The sequence below is a fragment of the Dendrobium catenatum genome, unplaced genomic scaffold, assembly GCF_001605985.2.
Source record: "Dendrobium catenatum unplaced genomic scaffold, ASM160598v2 fragScaff_scaffold_963, whole genome shotgun sequence".
Classification (NCBI taxonomy): domain Eukaryota; kingdom Viridiplantae; phylum Streptophyta; class Magnoliopsida; order Asparagales; family Orchidaceae; genus Dendrobium; species Dendrobium catenatum.
Window position 1 is genome coordinate 14,691 of NW_021319425.1, and position 20,590 is coordinate 35,280.

The 20,590-nt window shown below is 34.0% G+C and overlaps 1 protein-coding gene across 2 annotated transcripts; it reads right to left on the bottom strand.

Annotated features, from left to right (window-relative positions):
- Nucleotides 1-609: 609 nt before the first annotated feature.
- Nucleotides 610-17,489, bottom strand: LOC110114502. Of its 2 annotated transcripts, none has more exons than XM_020847411.2 (7): nucleotides 17,340-17,489; nucleotides 2,919-3,345; nucleotides 2,671-2,831; nucleotides 2,506-2,586; nucleotides 2,313-2,388; nucleotides 2,115-2,213; nucleotides 610-905 (listed from the first exon to the last, which is right to left on the bottom strand). In XM_020847411.2, the coding sequence occupies exons 2-7, from the start codon at nucleotides 3,340-3,342 to the stop codon at nucleotides 799-801; spliced, it is 948 nt and encodes a 315-aa protein (XP_020703070.2). In that variant the 5' UTR covers nucleotides 3,343-3,345; nucleotides 17,340-17,489; the 3' UTR covers nucleotides 610-798. The 2 variants fall into 2 exon arrangements, with proteins under 2 accessions (XP_020703070.2, XP_020703080.2); XM_020847421.2 differs by having other exon boundaries at nucleotides 2,919-3,355; nucleotides 17,340-17,467.
- Between the last annotated feature and the right edge of the window lie 3,101 nt (nucleotides 17,490-20,590).

Sequence of the window (20,590 nt, forward strand, 5' to 3'; positions counted from 1 at the left end):
TGCTTCGCACACTTCCCGAGCACAATCAAAATAGGCGTCGCGAAGCATTTTTAATATACATTCTGAACGAAACTAATGAGTCTGCACAATCATTAGCCAGTAATGTTTGGCAACGCTTCTGCTGCCCGATTTCATATTACACTATAGGAGGACCAAATTATTTGAGTTCGAGCGGGAGAAAAAAAAATCAAAACTCCATAATCAGATCAGATTCTAAGGCATATCTATATACATGATTTTAAATTTTTAAACAAATAATTTGTAACAATTCTAACACTGATATATATGTGAGATTTCTTTATAATTATTATACTTAATCCAATACATTTTTATATTTGATAAAATTCGAATGTTTAGAATGATAACATGCTAATTTATAGGAAATTCAAAAATGCCTTCCTCTAAACATAGAATATAAAATTATCAAATAAATTAAAATTTACAATTTACATTCATACCATACAATCTTTATATATTTATATATCCACCCCTTGTATTTCTATTTGTATAAACAATCATATCTCTAAAATAAATTAAAAATTTCACTAACATTCATTTATGTAAAATAGAGCACTCTTTTTTATAAATAGACTTTAATATTATTTAAACTCAAGTTATTAACTCCATTAACACGTAGTAAGCACACAAATATAGGTAAAATTCATATGTAAGATTGGATGAAACATTCCATGGAATAAACCCAACAGAAAGTAATTCAAAAACACAGAGCTTGATAAAGTAGTTATGATGGGATGAAGCCTCTAAAGAGTAAGCTTCTCAGGCCTTCAAAATGTATGGTCAAGTTTGAGATCCAGTCCTCGATACCTCTATCTGATCTGATGTGGATGGAAGAACTTCAACGTTGATAACCCTCGAAGACCGGCCACTTTGATTGTTGCTGCGCCCTGCAAAAAACATACAGAAAAGTTTTAGGACGTAGCCGAACCATAATTATATTCCTTCAGCCAGATAAATTGACAAAAGAAGCAGCCAAACCATAATTATTAACCATCAACCAAATAGACACTGCCTCTCTTTAAATGGGCTCTTAACTATGAATTTAAAGCATGTAACATATAAGTCATGTTTGATTATTTATATTAACCGAGGTTGTTTCCAGCAAAAGAGTCATCATATAAATATGCTACATTCTTGTCCAATTTTGCAAAAGCAGAATATGCATTTCTTTGAGTGTTGCAAGGTTAATGATGAGTAGTGCATGGCATGGATGTCTGACGAGCGTGCATATTATGCCTCTTCGCATTTGTGTTGTCCAAATTATGCATGTCTGTAGAGCATGGGCAGGAGAATGTGAGGTTCATTAATACCTGCGTGAGAAAATTCAATCCAACTACATCGAGAATATTATTAAGTATCCTTAGAGGAGTCTCCGTGATCCACCTTATGTATGAGTGCGTACAGCCATATGATTAACGATACATTGGGCACTTCATCCCTCACCCCGTTGCGTAAAGCTTAAAAAAAATGAAATTATTTGAAGAACAAATAAAGAGGAATTAATCAGGTTTCTTGCACCATCAATTCTACGTCGAACATATTATTAGTATTCATGTAGAAAACTCATGCCAATGCTATGCTTCTGTTTCACAAGTGAATAGGATGACATATTGGATTATCAATTCCAATGTTAGGTTCCATCACTCAATCCCTTGTGCAAAGCTTATAAAAAATTAAAAAACTAACGGAAGTTCCGGAACATATGACAAAGTGGGTATTCATCAGGTCTCTAGCAACTCATCATCCCAAAGTTAAGGTCTAAGATTATGACGAAATAGAGAACTAAAGGAATTACTAGGTGAAAGAAACACCCATCAACGCAAGTCAGAGTAGTTGCTAAGCAAGTTTAAGAAAGTTTACCCTTAGGTAGATGTTATTTCCATCTAAGGGATGAATCAACATGAAAATATCAAGCAACACTGCAAGGTAAAATTTCTATTGAACATAATTATCAATTATCCTCCGGTCATCAACATCTTCAGAAGAGAAAAGGGCATCCACCTTAATTTATTCTTTGAATGATTTTCCTTGGCACTTCTGGTATGCATTTGAAACAAGTCAATAACTTCCAATGCAAATGTAATCATACTACTTACTCGTGTTTTGATATCCATGCATGCCCATCCCTGAATTCCATCCCATCAAGGTTTCTCCAGCATTCCCCTTCCATGCTGCTTCAAACCCAGGCAGCTCATCTAAAAGCAAAAAGATGGGGACTCATGAAGCACAAAAATAAGCATGAAAATTTGGAAATGTAACATTCATCTCCTTCCAAATTTTGTTATAGTATAGACCTTGATTTAGGTTATGCAGCGTCTGCATGGTACGCACCCTTCCATCAGAATTTAGCCTCCTAGTAAATGAGTGGCCCTGGGAAAAAAAAAGAAGAAGTACAGAACAAGATTAGAAGAGATCAAATTCTTATCCCAATCCCTTGAGAGTAAGATATCAGAGAATTCCATTTGAAGAAGTCGGAAAAGCACTTGCCTTATCATGAATACCTCTAGAAACTCTGTGAGCTGCCCTGCCGGAACTTGTGTCTGCTTCTTTGCTTTCTTCCACCACCACCTTCACAATAGTCAGCACAGTTGCATATATTAATCACCAGAAAAGATTGCAGATTCTTTTTTTTTTAAGTTTAATTAAATTTACCCCATCACCGCCCATCCTCCTAGTTGTGGAAGATGTGTAATATGTACCATCAATGCCACCGTATCTCATGGTTGAGCTGTGAAAGGTATATTTACTGGTTTGAGGTTTGCCACCAGAAGCGTTACGGAGCTCATTCTGATAATTCTGATACTCTTCAACTCCTGCAGTTGATAAAAACACAGCTAACATAGTGTTCTAAGAGCAAAATACATTACTAAGCCACAAAACTGTATGCTAAAAGAACAAACCTCTTGATTTCTCAGTTGGATCCTGAACATATACTTCCTTGCCAGATCTGAGAATCTTTTCAGGACCTTCTTCATGCTCCTTGGAAGTTTCATCAACATCTTCAGCATCATCAGACATCTCTTCAATTATTGGACCGGAAGGTCTATGCTGCTGCAAAGGCTGATCCTCCAGAAATTCAAAATTACTTCCATCTATATAAGGGTTTCTATGTGGACCAAATATGCTGTTCTCAAAAATGCTTGGGCCCATGATGTTTCTGAAGGGGTGAGTGGAAAAAGGATCAGTGAAAAAAGGGTCATCAAATGGACCTCTGCCACCAAAGAAACTTGATGACAAGCTCCTTGCTCGAGCAAATCCCCTATAGCTTGGAAATGAGTCCAGCAAACCAAAAAAATCATCCCTCCCACCTGTGCTGTTATCCATTGCCTGGTGAACCCTTTGACAAATAAGAGTGCAAACCAATATAACAATGATAGTGTAACAGAAATGAATGGAAAAATAGCCTTTCAAATATAAAACTAAATGTATAAATGCACTAAATTGAAAAAAGCAGAATTGCTAATGATGAATAAATACAAGAAGTTGCTCTAACACCTTGTGGCTGACAATGACCACTCGATATTTTGAAAGTATAATATGAAGGGACTCTTAAATTTAAATGTTCTACACAAGAGCATAATTCTTAAAAGCACCTCTCACAGTCAATCATATATATTATTAAAAGTAAATACTACATTGTTTTGAAAGTAAACTAGCAAGAAATTATTATGAACGTTCAAAGAATTAAGAAACCCTGAAGGGAGTTTCTAAATATCATCCTGAGATTTCTATTAGAAAAGTATCATCTCTTAGTTATAGCCCAAAAAAGCATATTAACATCAATATTTAATAAACCCTGAATGATCCAAATCTGAAGGCTCAGTAATCAGTTTCCCGGGTCTGTAGCTATAGCCGTCATGTTTCTCCTTCACGGATGCTGTAACTATCTGCAAATCTGAAGGCTTGGTAATTAGTTTCCCGCTACAGCCTTTCCATCTACAGGGAATTTCCAATGTTTCTCCTTCACGGATGCTGTAGCTATCTGCAATTTTAATCTTCAACGATCTCTTAGTTAATAGTGAATAGTCCAAAAAAGCAGCAGCAACAACAACAAAATCAAGCCATCATCCCACTACATGGGGTCGGCTATATGAATCCTTCCATCATGTCCTATTAAGCATCAAATTCTCATTTAAATCTAATAAAAAATATCATTTCTAATACTTTCTAACAAGCCTTTTTAGGTGAGAAATGGACCCCCACTCTTTGAGTCCTAACATCAAATTTTAGGATTAATAGTGTTAAATTAAGAGGTATTTTGATCTTTTTCAATTAAATTATTTATTGAATGAAATTTTCAAGTGATAGTATTTGAAAATATATATATATTAAACATTTATTTAATAAAAATTTTTCTAATGATTCTAGTCTATAATGATCCTAAATTAAAACTAGAATTATTAATATTTTTTTATTAAGGAAATGTTTAATAAAATTTTTTAAAAATATTTAGTATTACTTAAAAATTACATTTAACAAATAATTTAATTAAAAAATGACTAAAATACCCTTGATTTAACACCATAAATCTAAAAATTTAATTTTAGGACCAAAAAGATTACTTGGTCCCTCAAAAAAGTTGGGAACCATTTTGATCTGTCACAAAGAAGGGACCATTTTCATCATTTTTCTCCTTTTTAGGTCTATCTCTAACTTTCTTAATATAAGACAGATGTAATGCATCCACTCTCCTAACCTAGTCAACGAAAGATAGATGTTTTATATGACTAAATCATCTAAGACAACTCTCATTAACCTTATCTGCCACTAGAGGTACTCCAACCTCTACACTCCAAAAAAGCATTAACATTATCATTTACTAAGCCGTGAATCATGCAAATCTTAAGGCTTTCTTTCTTGGGATGGTAACTATAGCCAGTCAATCTAAAAGGAATTTCATGTGTTTCTCCTTCCAAGATATTGGAACTATCAGCAATTTCATTATTCAGCGTTTCCTTCAATGTCACCTTCCTTGCTCGTTAGCAGCCTTCCTCTTCGAATTCCTTCTGTGGTCTTTCCAAGTACTCAGCTCTCATCCTTTATTTATTGCCTCACGATATTCTCGTATAACTTGAAAACTGGGCAAAGTAGCAATTTAAACTGGAATTCAAGGGTGGTAAAGTTGAGGCTGGGTCTTGGAGAATTATCACTAATTACTCATTTTACAGCATAATATGACTAAGTTCAAGGCATGTAAAAACAGTAGATATTTTACATTCGATTATAGTTTGTGGGCGCTTCACAATTCTTGACTTACATATCAAGAACAAGTCAGTTTCGACTATCTTGAGTTCAAGATCTTCTACTCGGTGATTTCTATCCTTATTGTTTCTATTATTAACTTGTATATTAATTGATATATGTGCGTGATTGAAATTTTGTCAAATATATTACATATCAAATTTAATATAACATAGATGAGGTAATATAAACCATATAATGCTTTAAAATAAGAATTTATAAATGAAAATATGAGAAACCCAAATATTATTCCAAACTTTAATTATTTGGTTTGACTTTATTTCATTTTACTACTAAAGGCATGAATTCTTCTGTAATTTGTAAATTCAAATCCAACATCATACCAAGTAGATTTACTCATCTTGTCTTAAAAGCAATCTTAACAAAGGCATAATGTACAGTACTAATGTTGGATATCAAAAATTTCCAATACCTAAAATGATAGACTTTATTATAATAATTCAGAGAAGCATAATAATTTTACCCAAATTTGTATGATAAATATCAAATACTTAATTCCTAAGAACCAGATATTTTCAATCCACAAAATAATGCAAATATAAAAAATGGTAATTCACTTTCCCAAGATTGAGTTTAAGTTGAGTCCATCTACAAAAAGTTCATGTGTTTCTCCTTACGAACTAGAAGAGGTTTCATTCAACATTTCTTTTATTTCTGCCTGCCTCTTCAATTTCAATGTGGTCTTTTCGCTCTAGCATTGTGCTCTAATCGGATATTAATTTCCATCCATTTTCAACTTCAGATTGGAAACCAGTCTATAAAGGAATTGTTGAAATATGAATTTAAAGTAAAAAATTTGTTTTCTTTGTTGGAATTCAAGTTAAATGTTTATTATCTTCATAGAAATTTAAGTGTTGTGAATTGAAATATACAATAATAAGATAGATCTTGAAGGATTTTGAAGAATTACTTGTTTAGGATCCTTTTCAGATCATGAATATAACTTTGAGACATAAAATAATAGAACAGTATACGGTGAAATTAAATTCAAGTCTAGTTTGTGTTATTGGATATGGTCCAGATGGATTATTTGATCACTTTGAAAGTTTTGATGACTGGTTCTAGGGGATACGTAAGGCTGGATCTCCCACTATGTAATTGATATCTTTAGTTTTAATTAATTTATTTAGTGATCAGAACGAGTGTTGTTGCAATTTTGTAAAATTTCAAATTAATTCTCATTTTTTTGTGTAAAATTTCATATTTCGGCAACTGATAAATTATCATTAGAAATGAGATACGGGTGCTTTTTTTTTTTTTTACAAAGCAAATATATTAAGCAAAATTCAAGGAGGTTACAACAGCAAATGAACACAAAAAAAAAAAGAGAAGATAAAAAAACTACCAAAAAAGGGCTCAGTAAAAGGCCGATGCTCCTAGCATCCTAGAAGCCCCGTATGGACCATCCAAAAAGAGTCAGCATCGCCCAAAGTCCACCAATAAGAACTGTACCAATGGTTGCCACCAACAAGGCAAAAGGGATACGAGCCCAGCCACATCATTGCCCTATCAACCAGCGCACCACCAAATCGCAAAAACCAACCCGTAGAAACAGGGGATAAATACATTATACATAAAGGTTATCTTCTCCTTCGTCCCCTCCCACGGAATCTCCCACGAGAAGCAACTTAGATAACAGGCCTATCACGAACCAAAGTAAAATCATTTCCAGGGTCCGATCCTCCACAAATATCCGGAGAACCAAACCACAATTCGAAAACTCGGATTCTGATTCAAATTCAGACGAACCATTCAACCAATCCAAATGGTTTCGCATATCAAATCCAAAATTTTCCCCCAAGCGATTGACCAAAATATGCGTATCGACCAAATTAACAGGAACATCCACTAAAGTGTTAGAGCACACCGAATTTTCTTTCAAGTTATCCACTCACACACTATCAGCAATATTATCCACATTAACAAACGGATTGCACGCCGCCTCTTTACCTGGCGACTGATTTTCCGATACATTATGAACACCAGGGACCACCACACCATGAACCGGAGCAACCAACTCCACAGACAGCAAAGCCTCATTAACTTGCATAGAATTCAAAACCAGAGGAGCCACCACACACAAAGAATTATCACAATGATTCACAGAGGGAACCAAATCAACAACACCATCCGCAAGACCAATACCATCCAACAAGGGAATAAAAGGTATAGCATTAGGAGACAAAATAATAACAGCATCCTCCGAATTATTAGCAACAGCTTCCTGCACTAAAGTATCCTCCCTAGAGAGATTAAAGTTCACATCAACAGGCTCAATCAACTCCGGCTTCCCGCACGGGACATCCACAGGTTTAGAAACTTTTAGAGAAGGATGTAAAATAGGGCATAAATCCTTAGAATGACCTAAGGAATTACATTGCATGCAAAAATGAGGAATATCATCGAAATTTACAGTCTGAACATAGCCCGATTCCACAGAACCAACCCAAATCTTATCAGCATGTTTCTTGGTAACATCCATTTCAACAAGAATACGAGCCATAAAATCCTAGGATAAAAACGGACGGGAACCGGACACAGTAGCCATATCCGACTTGAGTGGGCGACCAAACAGAGAACCTAATCCTAAAAGAATCCTAGGAGAAAATAGATGAGGCCTAAGGAGGGGGAAAGAAACCCAGATAGGCACGATAGGAGAATCCACCTCAACATCCAAATTGGGAGACCATTTCACTACTTTCATATAGCAATTTTGAACAAAATAAGATCTATGTGAAAAAAATCCGGCAATAATCAAAATCATTCACCAGTTTAATCAAAACATTCCGGTGATTAAGCACAGTGATCGAAAAATCCCCTAACAACTTTAAATTGAAGCAAAATTTCCGAATAGCATCGACCGAAGGTCGTCTAGGTCGTCTACCCGGAAAACGACCAACCAAAGAAAATTTAAAGGGTGCAGCTAGCGACCGGACCTCTTCCTCAAAAATTAATAGCCGGCAAGCCACGATGAGAAGACACACTTAACTCAGGGAAGGAAGACGAAGAAATACTAGATAAAGCCTCCTTAAACGAAAGAGGCGCAGAAGCCCCAGTTAAAAATCTGGGATTACGAAGGCGAGCAGACGCCATAAGGTAAAAAACAAATACTTGAAAATCAAAGGAGAAGAAAACCCTCAAATGACGTCGAAGGGGAAAGGGCGGCGGAACCCTAGCAGAGCAGAGCAAGCCATCGAAAAAGATAATGGTATTTTTATTAAGAATGTCTATCTCTCTATAGATACGGGTGCCTGTTGATTGCACATCAAAACAACTAATCTTTGCTAAAATCAAAAGTTTTAAATATGTTAATTCTTTTTTTTTAACATCATCCAAAGTTTTATATTAGTGAACCATACCCTACAACATCTACATCACCAAAATTCAAAAAATTCAATTAGTAGTCCTTCGAGGATAGAAACAACAAATTATTAAAGTATTAGATGTTTAATAAAAAAAGTAGAAGAATTCATAAAGAAGTTATGTAAGTTTTGAAGTAGAATTACTTTATGATTTATGATGAAAACCAAACATAAGACGTGAAAAACAATGCAAAAATTACACAAATTGTGAAACTCAAACTATTAATCCAAAATTACTTTTGATTATTATTTATGAAAACCAAAATAATCATAGAAATTATTTTGGATGAAAGATATGTAGTTCCTACAATAAATTAATGAGTAGAATTAAGCATCATGACATCTACAGTAATTGGAACTTCATGAAATCAATAGAAACTCTAGATTACAATAAATAAATTTAATTAAATACAATCTCACTTTGAAAAATATAACTCAAATTGCAACAAATTTAACTAAATATAATCTAACTTCCAAACAAATTAAAAAAGAACATTATAAAAAAGGATGGGGGAAGGAAAAAAGATAATATATATAACAAATGATAATATATAGAATGGATGTATATGTAGGAACTTTTAGCTATGACTGCATCCATACTTTTGACGAGGCAACTTCATGAGCTACATGTCCTACTCAAACTTGATAACAAATTCATGGGGTGGGGTCACCAATTACATATATGTAGGAACTTCAATAACAAGGGAATGAATCTCATATATCACTATCGTGGCTTCTGCATTGTTGAATCAACATAACATCAACAACTTGATAGGAACCAAAGGAGAAAAGGAAGCGAGAATCCCTAAATTCCTCCAGCCTCTTTGGGTGGCTCATAACATCTACTTCATTAGGTTAATTAAGTTCTTAAAAGTAGAGCTAAATCTTAGGCTATGGAACAAAATGATTTTAAGTGAGCCTACATCAACTCAAAATATTTTCATGCACCGGCTATAGCTAGAACTTGCTAAAAAAATAATCAAATCAATTTCAACAAGTCAGCATTCAAGTAATTTTCAAGTTTCAAATACTACTATCACCCCTAGGGTGCCAATCCATGCAATATTTATTTAATTTGATATTTTCACACCACAAATGATGTTGATTGGGTATGAGACCAAGCATGAGTAAATAGAGTAGAAATGCCCCATGCAAAAATTCACATATGTATTTTCTTTCATAATGAGTAGTTGCACCTATTGGCTTAAAATGATAGATGGGAGATTATTGTATGACCTAATTGAGTATAAGACTACAAAGGTTGTTCATTGGGTATGAGCCCAAACATGAGAATGAAGAAAGAAGAAAAACCCCGTGCAAAAATTCACATATGGTATTTTGTATCATAATTTGTATCATAATTAATAAGTAGTTGCACTTATTGGCTTATAATGATGGATGGGATTAGTGTATGACCTTATTGTGAAGGTCATTAATAATCCACAATAGTTTGACATTAAGATAGAAGATTTTCTAAGAAAATTGACTGTACAACAAGAAGAATATGTTGCTAGCATAATTCATAATAGAATACGCTGAAGAGAAAATTAACCACAAGATAGCACAAGGGAGAAGTTATCCCTTGTTTTAGCACAATAATAGTGTTATAATAGTTTAAATTGGAAAATGAAATTGCAAATTTGCAATGAAACTTCATAGAAGGTATTGCGGGGGTATGAGAAAAGAAGGGACTCTAATAATCCTGGTCTACAAGGTGAACAATGAAGTTAGGTTTCTTGAATTGTTCTAGGAATTGCTGCATTTTCTTCATGTGTAAGGTTAAATCAGTACTTGGTCCAACTATAGCAAGCCAAATTGATGCCAAAAGAAATCTATGTCCTAAACCTAGTAACTCTACAAAATAATGTTAGAAATGGATGTTGGCTACAAGCCAATCATTGTTAAGCTATACATGTTTTATCTTTTTTTAATACAAAATATGCTAAATCTACAACAACAACAACATCAAGCCTTGTCCCACTACGTGGGATCGGCTACATGAATCATTTTTCTCCATTGTGTCATGTTAAAACTCAAATTCTCGTTTAAATCTAATAAAGAAAAATGATTTCTAATATTTCCTAACCAAGTCATTTTAGGTCTATCTCTACCTTTCTTAACATAAGTCAAATATAATATATCTACTTTCCTAACCGGGTCATCAAAAGGCCATTGTTTTATGTGACCAAATCATCTAAGGCAACTCTCTCTAATCTTATCTTCCACTAGCGCTACTCCAACCTTTTCATGTATATGCTCATTTCGTATCCTATCTCTAAAGGTAAAGCCACTCATCCACCTGAGCATCCTCATCTCCGCAATAGTTAACTTAGTATTATGCTTCTCTTTTCATGGCCAAAATTCGACATCATAAAGCATTGCAGTCTCACCACCAACTTATAGAAGTTTTCCTTAAGTTTGGGGGGGGGGGACTTTTCTATCACACAACAAGCCCGATGCATACCTCCACTTCAACCATCCAACTTAAATTCTACTGATAATATCCCCATGTATTTCACCATCACTCTGACTCTGAATAATAGATCCAAGATATCTAAGACATGTACTCTTATTAATGACTTGATCGCCCAAAGTTACAATCACTTCACTAGATCTATTATTACTAAAATTACACTCCAAATATTCAGTTTTAGATATACTCAAGCAAAAACCTTTAGACTCTAAGGTTGACCTACATAATTCAAGTTTAATTTCAACTCTCTCTCTAGTTTTATCAACAAGAAGAATATCATCAGCAAAAATCATACACCAAGGTACATCCTCTTGCAAATGTCTAATGAGAACATCCATTACTAAAGGAAAAAAGATATGGGTTTAAGGCTGATCCTTGATGTAATCCAACCAAAATAAGAAAACACTTGGTAAAACCACCTTGTGTTTAAACACAAGTAATAGCTCCTGCATAAATATATTTAATGAATTGAATATAATCATTATTAACTCCTTTCTTTTCAAGAACTCTCCATAGCACTTCTCTTGGAACTTTATCATATATGCTTTCTCTAAATCAATAAATATCATATGTATATCATCCTTATTCTCTCTATATTTCTCCATCAAACCTCTCAAAAAATGTATGGCTTCCATAGTAAACCAACCCGGCATGAATCCAAATTGATTTTGACAAACGTTAGTATCATGCTGCCACCTATGATCCATAGCTCGCTCTCATAGTTTTAAAGTATGACACATTAACTTAATTCTTTTATAATTCGCATAATCTTGTGCATCACATTTATTCTTAAAAATAAGAATTAACATACTCATTCTCCACTCATTTGACATCTTTTTATTCTTCAAAACAATATTAAAAAGTTTAGTAAGCCAAAAAATTCCTTATTCTCCTAAGCATTTCCACACCTTTATTGGAATATCATCAAGTCCAACAACTTTTTCACACTTCATTTTCTTTAATACCTCTCTAACTTCGTTTTACTAATATGCCGCTAAAAACATAAATCTTTATTTTCATTTAAGGTGTTAAGGTCATTAAAGTCAATCGTATTTCATATTCTTTATTAAAAAATTTAGCAAAATATCTCATCCGCTTGACAAGACCTTTCAATGTGGAAAATTGAAAAGTATGTCTATGCCTCCATAGCTAAATGGAATGGGCTGGTCGTTAGGTCCAAAGTTGTATGCCACTGTTGTGGTGCTGATAGATTCACTACTTCAGCATCGTTATCAAACATTTCAGGCTTAGCATTTATTTGTCGTATATAGCTTTGCTTCCGCTTTCTCATACCACAAGTTTGAATATTATTTTTTAAGAAAAGTACTTTTTGATCTTCATCCTTAATACATTTCACTTAAACTAAATCCTTACTACTCATATATCTTTGTTTGACTAATTTATAAATATATCTTTCTCCCTCCTTAGTATCTAATTTATTATATAAATCATTAAAAGCTAAGATTTTTGCATTGTATATTATTTTCTTAGATTCCTTACATGCCTCTTTATATCTTTCCCAATTATCAAAAATTTTACATCTAAACTAATGTTTATAATAAATCTTCTTATTTTTTATCTTTTCTTGCATATTTGGATTCCACCACAAATTGTTTTTACTATTAAGAGCTTTTTCCTTTGATATTCCGAACCCATCTTTTGCAATATTCTTAATAACACTAGCCACTTTATCCCACATAAAATTAGCATCCTCATGCATAAACAAAATCCTAAAATATGCTAAATCTACACCAAAAAAGTTAGCATAAATCATTATTAAGCTATACATGTAAAACATTTCTTATTAGCAACTTTTATACATATAAAATATTAAGATCAATCTTGATTAAAAAAGTGAACTTGACTATAAATTAATAGAGAAAAGATAACTATCTCACTAGAATAGGGATCTATTTTAATTATATGTGAAAGAGTGACCTATGCTAGCCTAGTGATCATGGTGAACAACTATTGGCATGCATTTGACTCATGGGGTTACATGGGTGAGAAACTCATAGACTATATATGACCAAAAATAATGGCAACTTTCACCGTTATTAGCTTCATTTACTCTCTTTTTTTTTTGTGAATACAAAATAACGCAATCAATAACACCATTTAATGTTCAAAAATAAAGTCAGACACGCTGGAAGTAGGAAAACAGGTGAGTTAATTAAAGAGCATATAATAGTCTATAATTAAAAGAAGAACAAAAAAATAAGCCCTAATGTTCAATTTTAGATGTTATTGAACTAATATTTAAGCTTAACATTTGGGTCCTTCATGTCCTACATCTTCAATAAGTGCCAAAGGTTTGCAGAAGAAAATATATGACTACCACACAATGGCATGATCATAATTTTTTAAGGTTAAAGGACCAATAAAAAACGCAATGATACCCATGGAAGAGTAAGCTCGACATTCACATGAGATACAAAATATGTAAATACTTTAATTTGGATACAAAATATATCTATACTTTCATTTAGATGAATACATCTCATGTGGGTCGTCTCTCATATAAAGTGAAGTGAGAATGGGACTGAAAGAGATGGGAATAATCATAACATGAAATGGTAAATAAAAAGTTAGATCTTTACATGTGAATCATTAAACATAAACCATTAGCTTAATCTTCTCTAAGTTAAATAGGTAAACCTTGTGCAAATGAACGAGAAAAGGACTGAGGCGACCTACTTCCTAAATACTTAAATTTAGTCAATTACAAGCCAAACTGCAAGTATGACTGTCTTTAACGATTTTATATTTATTAAGCAGCCAATTTTTCACCAACTTCAAGCATTTCCCCATTTCATTTTAAGCATTTAATATAATCTTGCAATGAATCTCTTCCAATAAAACCACCAATACACAAACATAGATAATTATTGATGTGGGGAGATCGTCGTTGGATCATTGGAAGAAGATGATACTTGAAGGATTTCCAAGAACAAGAGACAAACCAAGCACAAAGGCTTCAATTCATATAATATTCATCAATTTTATCCCATTCCTCTTACACATTCCATATACATAATACTTAAGTAAGAAAAACCTAGAGAATCCTAGAAGATTCTAGAAAACTTGTAACAAACTAAATAAAATAACCTAAGAAACATTTTAAGCTAAAATGCTCCGCATCATTCTCCCCTTACATCAAAAGAACTTGACTCTGTCGAGACGCATTAGATAAGGAGATAGATGTATAAACATAAGTTACCTCATGGATCAAAGATTTTACGTCTTCGATGCATAATTGCATGCTCATTCATCAGTCAAATGAATTCCTTTCGATTTTCACAAATTTGCAAACCTCCATCGATAGAAATAACAATATATTTGACCATTGGAATGAATTCTTTACCCCAACTAGAATCACATGTTAAGCTCTTGATTCCATCCACAAACTTTAGTACTATTTGAGGCGGCTGGTTACTGCTGAACTCACCAATCAAGGCATTCCATGAGAAAAGATTATTCTCAGTCAATTCATCAAATAGCTTACAAGCTGATTCTAAGCAACCTTTGGCATTACACCACATAAGGGGGTTCTCTATGCCATCTTGTGAGAGCATGAATGATGACATCCCCACGCCTGCATTGTTAATTAAAATATTTAAAGGAGATTTAGAGAATTGAAATCTGCTGCAATTTTACTCACATAAGCCATTGAACGGAGGTTTAATTCCAAGGCATCAACTTTAGCAAATGGGATCTCCTTCAGAATCATTTCCTTCACATTGTTAAGAAGAAACATTTCTGACCTCTAGGATGACATGAACGCCTCACAAAGTAAGCATACGAGCTGTTTCTGTGCCAATACCACTTGAAGCTCCTTGGAGTATGGCACTCCAAAGCAAGATGTTTGGACATTCAATTCAATGAAAGAGGATAGCTAGCCGCTGTCTCATTTTCTTGGTGATCATCCATTGTGAGTTTACCAAGTCCGAAAAATGGGTAAATAAATTAGGAAGATGGGAGAAATCCATCACGTGAAGGGTGGACAATTTGAAAACCAGATCAGATCTAAGTTTTGAAAGGTGGTGAGTGACGAGTATGGAATCGATCCCACAGGGAGGTACAGGGTATGTTCGATCTGCAGCTGGAGAGGGTTAACATCTATTACGAGGCATCTTGTGGAAGATTCGTTCCTAGGGTGGTTTTGATGGATCTGGAGCCTGGAACAATGGGCAACATGAGGATGGCACTATGTGGTCAGATCATCCGCCCTGTCAACTTCATATTTAGGCAATTATGGTACATGGAAGAGCAGAACACAGTATTCTGGCGAGGACGATGGCATCACAGGATCAGAGTGGAAGCGACATCGAAAATGAAGTGGGAGTGGGAGTGGGGATGGAATTGAGATCATGAACTCGTTCCGATTTCGATCACATTCCCAATTACGGTCATGATGATTTGAGCTTTTCTCACGAAGGCCCTTCGACACCATAAAGACCTTGGCTTTGATTTAAAAAATATGCGATTCTGCTTGCTTTAAGATATCATTATTGAATCTGTTGCAGAGGTACCGATCGCTGGTGGCAATGACCAGGGTGAGCTTGCGAACAGGGTAGGATTGCTCAGCAAGCTCGAAGAAAGCAATTGTGGGGGCAAATGATGGATATGGATAAGACATTAGCGAAGAAGAATCACGGGAGAAAGCTGAGGTGGGGGAGGATTCGGGTCGTGGCACACCGTGCGGGAGCAGAGGAGGTCGGGCAAGTGCGGAATCGGTCTTTGCGAGCACGTGTGACTAAATGGTCGAAGATAATTCGATTACCGATGTGCATACTCGTTCTAAAGAACGATTGAAATCAGCAAATAAATCATCAATCCGATCAAATGATGCTTCCACTTGAGCCACGTGAAGGGCTTCACAGCGTCTGTCACGGTGGACAGCACTTCTTCTTTGGTGGTTATCTACGTGAGGATAGTGGGGAGGCAGATCTCGCCATTGGAGCGGAAGTTGGAGCGGAGGATAGTCGTCTCCTTCGGCGTCGAACGCCCATCTCCTTCAGCGTCGATCATCGTCGACCACCCATCTCCTTCAGCAGCGATCTTCGTCGACCGCCTATCTTATTTGACGTCGATTTTTATCGACTACCCATTTTCTTCAGCTTCGATCATCGTCAACAGCCCATCTTCTGCAGTCCATCGTTCTTCACAAGCTTCGAGCTCTGAAACCAACTGATGTGGGGAGATTGTCTTTACATCATTGGAAGGAGATGATGCTTGAAGGATTTCCAAGAACAAGAGGACAAACCAAGATCAAAGGCTTCAATTCATATAATATTCATCAATTATATCACACTCCTCTTACACATTCCATATATATAATACATAAGTAGAGAAAACCTATAGAATCCTAAAAGATTCTAGAAAATTTATAACAAACTAAATAAAATAACTTAAGAAACATTTTAAGCTAAAATGCTATGCATCAATTATGCCAACTGATTTTTTTTAAATTTACAGAAAAAAAGAATAAATTTGTTTTTGCCAACTGATTTTTTTTCTCAAAGTAGAGATGTGCGCACACAAAGTGCACATGCAAAAAAGGTCACTGGAGCACATGATTCCACAAAAACATTGTAATTTCACAGGATGAAACATCCTTTCACAACTACTTAACTGATTAATTAGAGGCATTAGAATTGTCTGAATTTGACCTAAACTAAAAAAACATCTTATATGCAATATAACCAAAATAACATCACAATCCATGCCTCAATAGGCTTGATTTCCTACCGTGTGCTTGGAAACATAACCAATGTTTGCACCATAACAATACTGGCTAATCCCTCGCAAGAAGCACGGAATAATATATTTTCGAACACGTAAGAAAGCACATTAAGCAGACCGACTCAGCAACAATATATTCAACAAAAATCTGCAATTCTACCAAGAAACCTAGAATTCACGGAACATAAAATATTAAATTTCATTTATTTCTTGTGAAGGACGAAAAAAAAAATAAAGACAACTACGTTCCCCAAGAACCTTAACCAAATGTAGATGTAAACAAAAGAGAAGAACAGACGAACGAAACATTAGTAAACAGGGATTCAATTAGCAACAACAATCGTCAGGTATACAATATAGCAATACATATAAAAAAAAGATACAATCATCAATTACGAACTACAAGAGAAAATGATTGAGATCGGAAAAGGCGCACCAGAAGTTGCGAGAGCGAATATTGCCAGAAGACAAAGAATTACCTCGGGGATTAGAAAAGGCGTACCCACTTAAGGGTTAGGGTTGCGCGGCGATCCGAAGAGAAAAGAGCACCGAGAGGAGCGAAACGCAGAAGATTTTGGACCGCCAATGCCAGAGCAAATGCCGCCTACGGCTTTTATATGGTAATCGAAGGAGCAACAGGAAAACAGCGATGACGTGTCACGGAATGTTCTAGGGGCAGTAAGCGAACTCTGGAAGTTTTTTTTTTTAATTGTGATAAAATGGCTATTAATTTTTTTAGATTTACTTAAAAAAAGCGTAATTAATATTTAATTAAATTTTTATCCATTATATTTATTATAAAATAAAGCAATCGCTTATTGAATAAAGATTAATATCTATAGCTAATTTTTTTCCATCGACAATAAAAATTTGAGGTCAATATTATTATTTGATAAATATAGTAAAATGTATTTTAAACATTTTGGTTTCTAACTTTATCTATATATTTAATGCTTCCCTGTCCAACATTATTATTGAATTCAATTTTATCGGTATGTGATACTCATAACTTTCCCCTAATATTGGAACAATTATTAGGTCAGGTGACCTGACGTAGCTTTACATTCGGATGTAAATGATATGTCGCCTCGTGTTCTTACTCTTTACCACGCGGCCCGATGACCTGACCCGGACCGGAACCCTGGATTGCTATGTTCGCGTATTGCTCGGTATTGCTTGGCAATAACAATAAATACCGCTCTGTCAAGAGCAATACCGAACAATATCGACAATACCTAGCAATACCGAGCAATATGTACCGGTATTGCTCGGTATTGGTCTTCAAAGAATGGTATTTCTCATTATTGCCGAGCAAAATCGACAAATACCTAGCAATACCGAGCAATACGTACCGGGTCGGGTTGTCGGGCCGCGCGGTAAAAAGTAAGAAAATGTGGCACTATTTCACTGATGTCCGAACGTATAGAGCTATGTCAGGTGTCCGGACCAAATAAAAGTTCCTAATATTGACAACAAAAAGTAAAGAACTAGAAAGAAAGAGAAAAGAGAGAGAGATATGAGAGAAGTTTTATACTTTCATTGCTCAAAAGGAGAGACTTAAATTGAGACAAATAAGTTGTTGCTTGTCACACAGCTCACCTTGGCTTGTTGGTTGAGAGCTTATGCTTCTAACTAAGAGGTATTATGTTTGAGTCTTTGTGTATGCATTATGTGTGTTAGTTTGCCTTAAACGGCCTAAATGTCTCAAAAAAAAAAAGTTGTTGCATGTCCGTGACCCCTATTTATAGGTGAGAGTAGAGGCAATATTATATAAAAAGAATTATACATTAATGACATAATTAAATACTATCACATTAACGAGATATGTTGATTATATTTAGTTTATTATATGAAAGAAGCATTATAATTTTTCATATATAAGATGAGGCCACTATAGCCACAAATTAACGTGGTTCGATCCTATTGACCCATGAGAACAATATCTTTTAACTGGTTAAGATAACTCAAGCTTAGCATTAACAATTCATGATATACATTTAGTGTCCAGATTTTTATGTCTCTTTTATATGAAAGCTTAAAGAATATAAAAATTAATATATCAAAGTTAATCACTTTAAAACTATAGCCTAAGCTAGATCACTTCAATGCCGAACTTAAGTTAGTCTGTTTTTTCTTTATCTGATTGAGCTTCAATTTGGAAATATGTTTCTCCAATTTAGACCTAAGTTGTTAATATGACAACTTTTTTGCCTGAAGTTGACTAGCTTTAAATTTAAAAGTTGATTTTAAATTTTTTAGATTCAACCTCTTTAAAGGTTTTTTGTTCATCTATTCTTCTCTCTCTCTCTTTTGTAATTTTATAAGAGAGGATCGAGTTTATTGAGTTCTAGAATTTAACTTGTTCGAGTAAAAAATTTTTTTGGATATTTGACGAATAATTTTTGGGTACTAAATGCATAGAGTACAAAATTCTAGCTATTGGGTTCCTTGAGTATAAGTGAGCACTCAAGATATAAAGGCAAGATGATATAAAAAGAATTACATTAAATGGTAAATACATGAATGACATAATGTGATCTAATAAAATCTTGTCACATAAAGAATATATGCTAAGTATATCTTGTTAATTACATAAGCTATGAATTATTAGAGCTTTCAAGTTATAAAATTAGCTTATATATAACCCAAAATATGAAAAGTATTTTAAAGTAAAATTGAATTTTTGTTTGAACTAAAGCTCTTCGATGTTGTACTTGGTAGCTACAATGCTATGCTTGAGAGCACAACTACCCTAAAAACTATCATCGTGCCATTAGAGTCTTTGCTCTACAATAATTATGAATTCAACATACGGCAATGTGGCGCTAGGTCGGAGTGTTGTAGCGTTAGACCACTAACAATATTCTTATATAAATTAAATCCTAAAATCCTAAGCTATTTTCCATCAACCGTTGTGGCTTGCTTGGGATGGAAAGGGAGAAGGGAGAGAAAGAGGAAAGTGAAGGGAGAGAAAGATTGTTTAAGTCATTTTTGTTCATTGCTTCAATAAGAAAAAAGGCCTTATGATCGTTGTAAGTTACCCAAAACTCACTATGGTTTTCAATGATTTTGAGTTTGACAAATTTTCTCTTTCTTAAATCGATAATAATGCATTTTCTTTTGATTCGTACTTTCATAATGTAATTTTTTATATACGATATATATGAATTTTATAGACATTTAGATTGTAATATTATTGAATTTTATTGGGTAAAATAAAGTTGTAATTTTTTAAAGTTATAAAATAATATACATATTTCATGCCGTTTATATATTTAAGCATTTCATGTTGAATTTCATGTCTGAAAGAGAGATTAATACAACTGATATGAAATAAATTTAATAATTACATGTAAATAAGGAAAACTGATTACTATTACTATAATTAATATAAGTAAGACTTTAAAAACATAATACCATGCACTGGAATGTGGGCTGAAGGGCTTTCTTTTAAATAAAAGATTGGTGATATAATTCTAGTTATAGTCTATAACCGATTGATCAAATTACACCAACATGTAGAGAGTAAAAACTATTAAATGATTATTGAAAGCTACATGTGAATTGATTTAAGATAACGAATAATTGTTAGATAAATACTGATATCCAATTGGTCAATAATTGAGGTTAAATTAAAAACTTATGATCAACTAAATGATGATTAGGATGGAAGGATAAAAATATCACGTTAAAGCTAGATGTCATGTCTTGCTTTTTATAATTACATTCA

Coding starts and splice junctions, on each gene's coding strand:
- LOC110114502 (XM_020847411.2), bottom strand. CDS start 3,342: ATGGATAACAGCACAGGTGGGAGGGATGATTTTTTTGGTTTGCTGGAC. Junction 2,832..2,918: donor TCCAACTGAGAAATCAAGAG/GTTTGTTCTTTT, acceptor TATCAACTGCAG/GAGTTGAAGAGTATCAGAAT. Junction 2,389..2,505: donor CTAGAGGTATTCATGATAAG/GCAAGTGCTTTT, acceptor TTTTTTTCCCAG/GGCCACTCATTTACTAGGAG.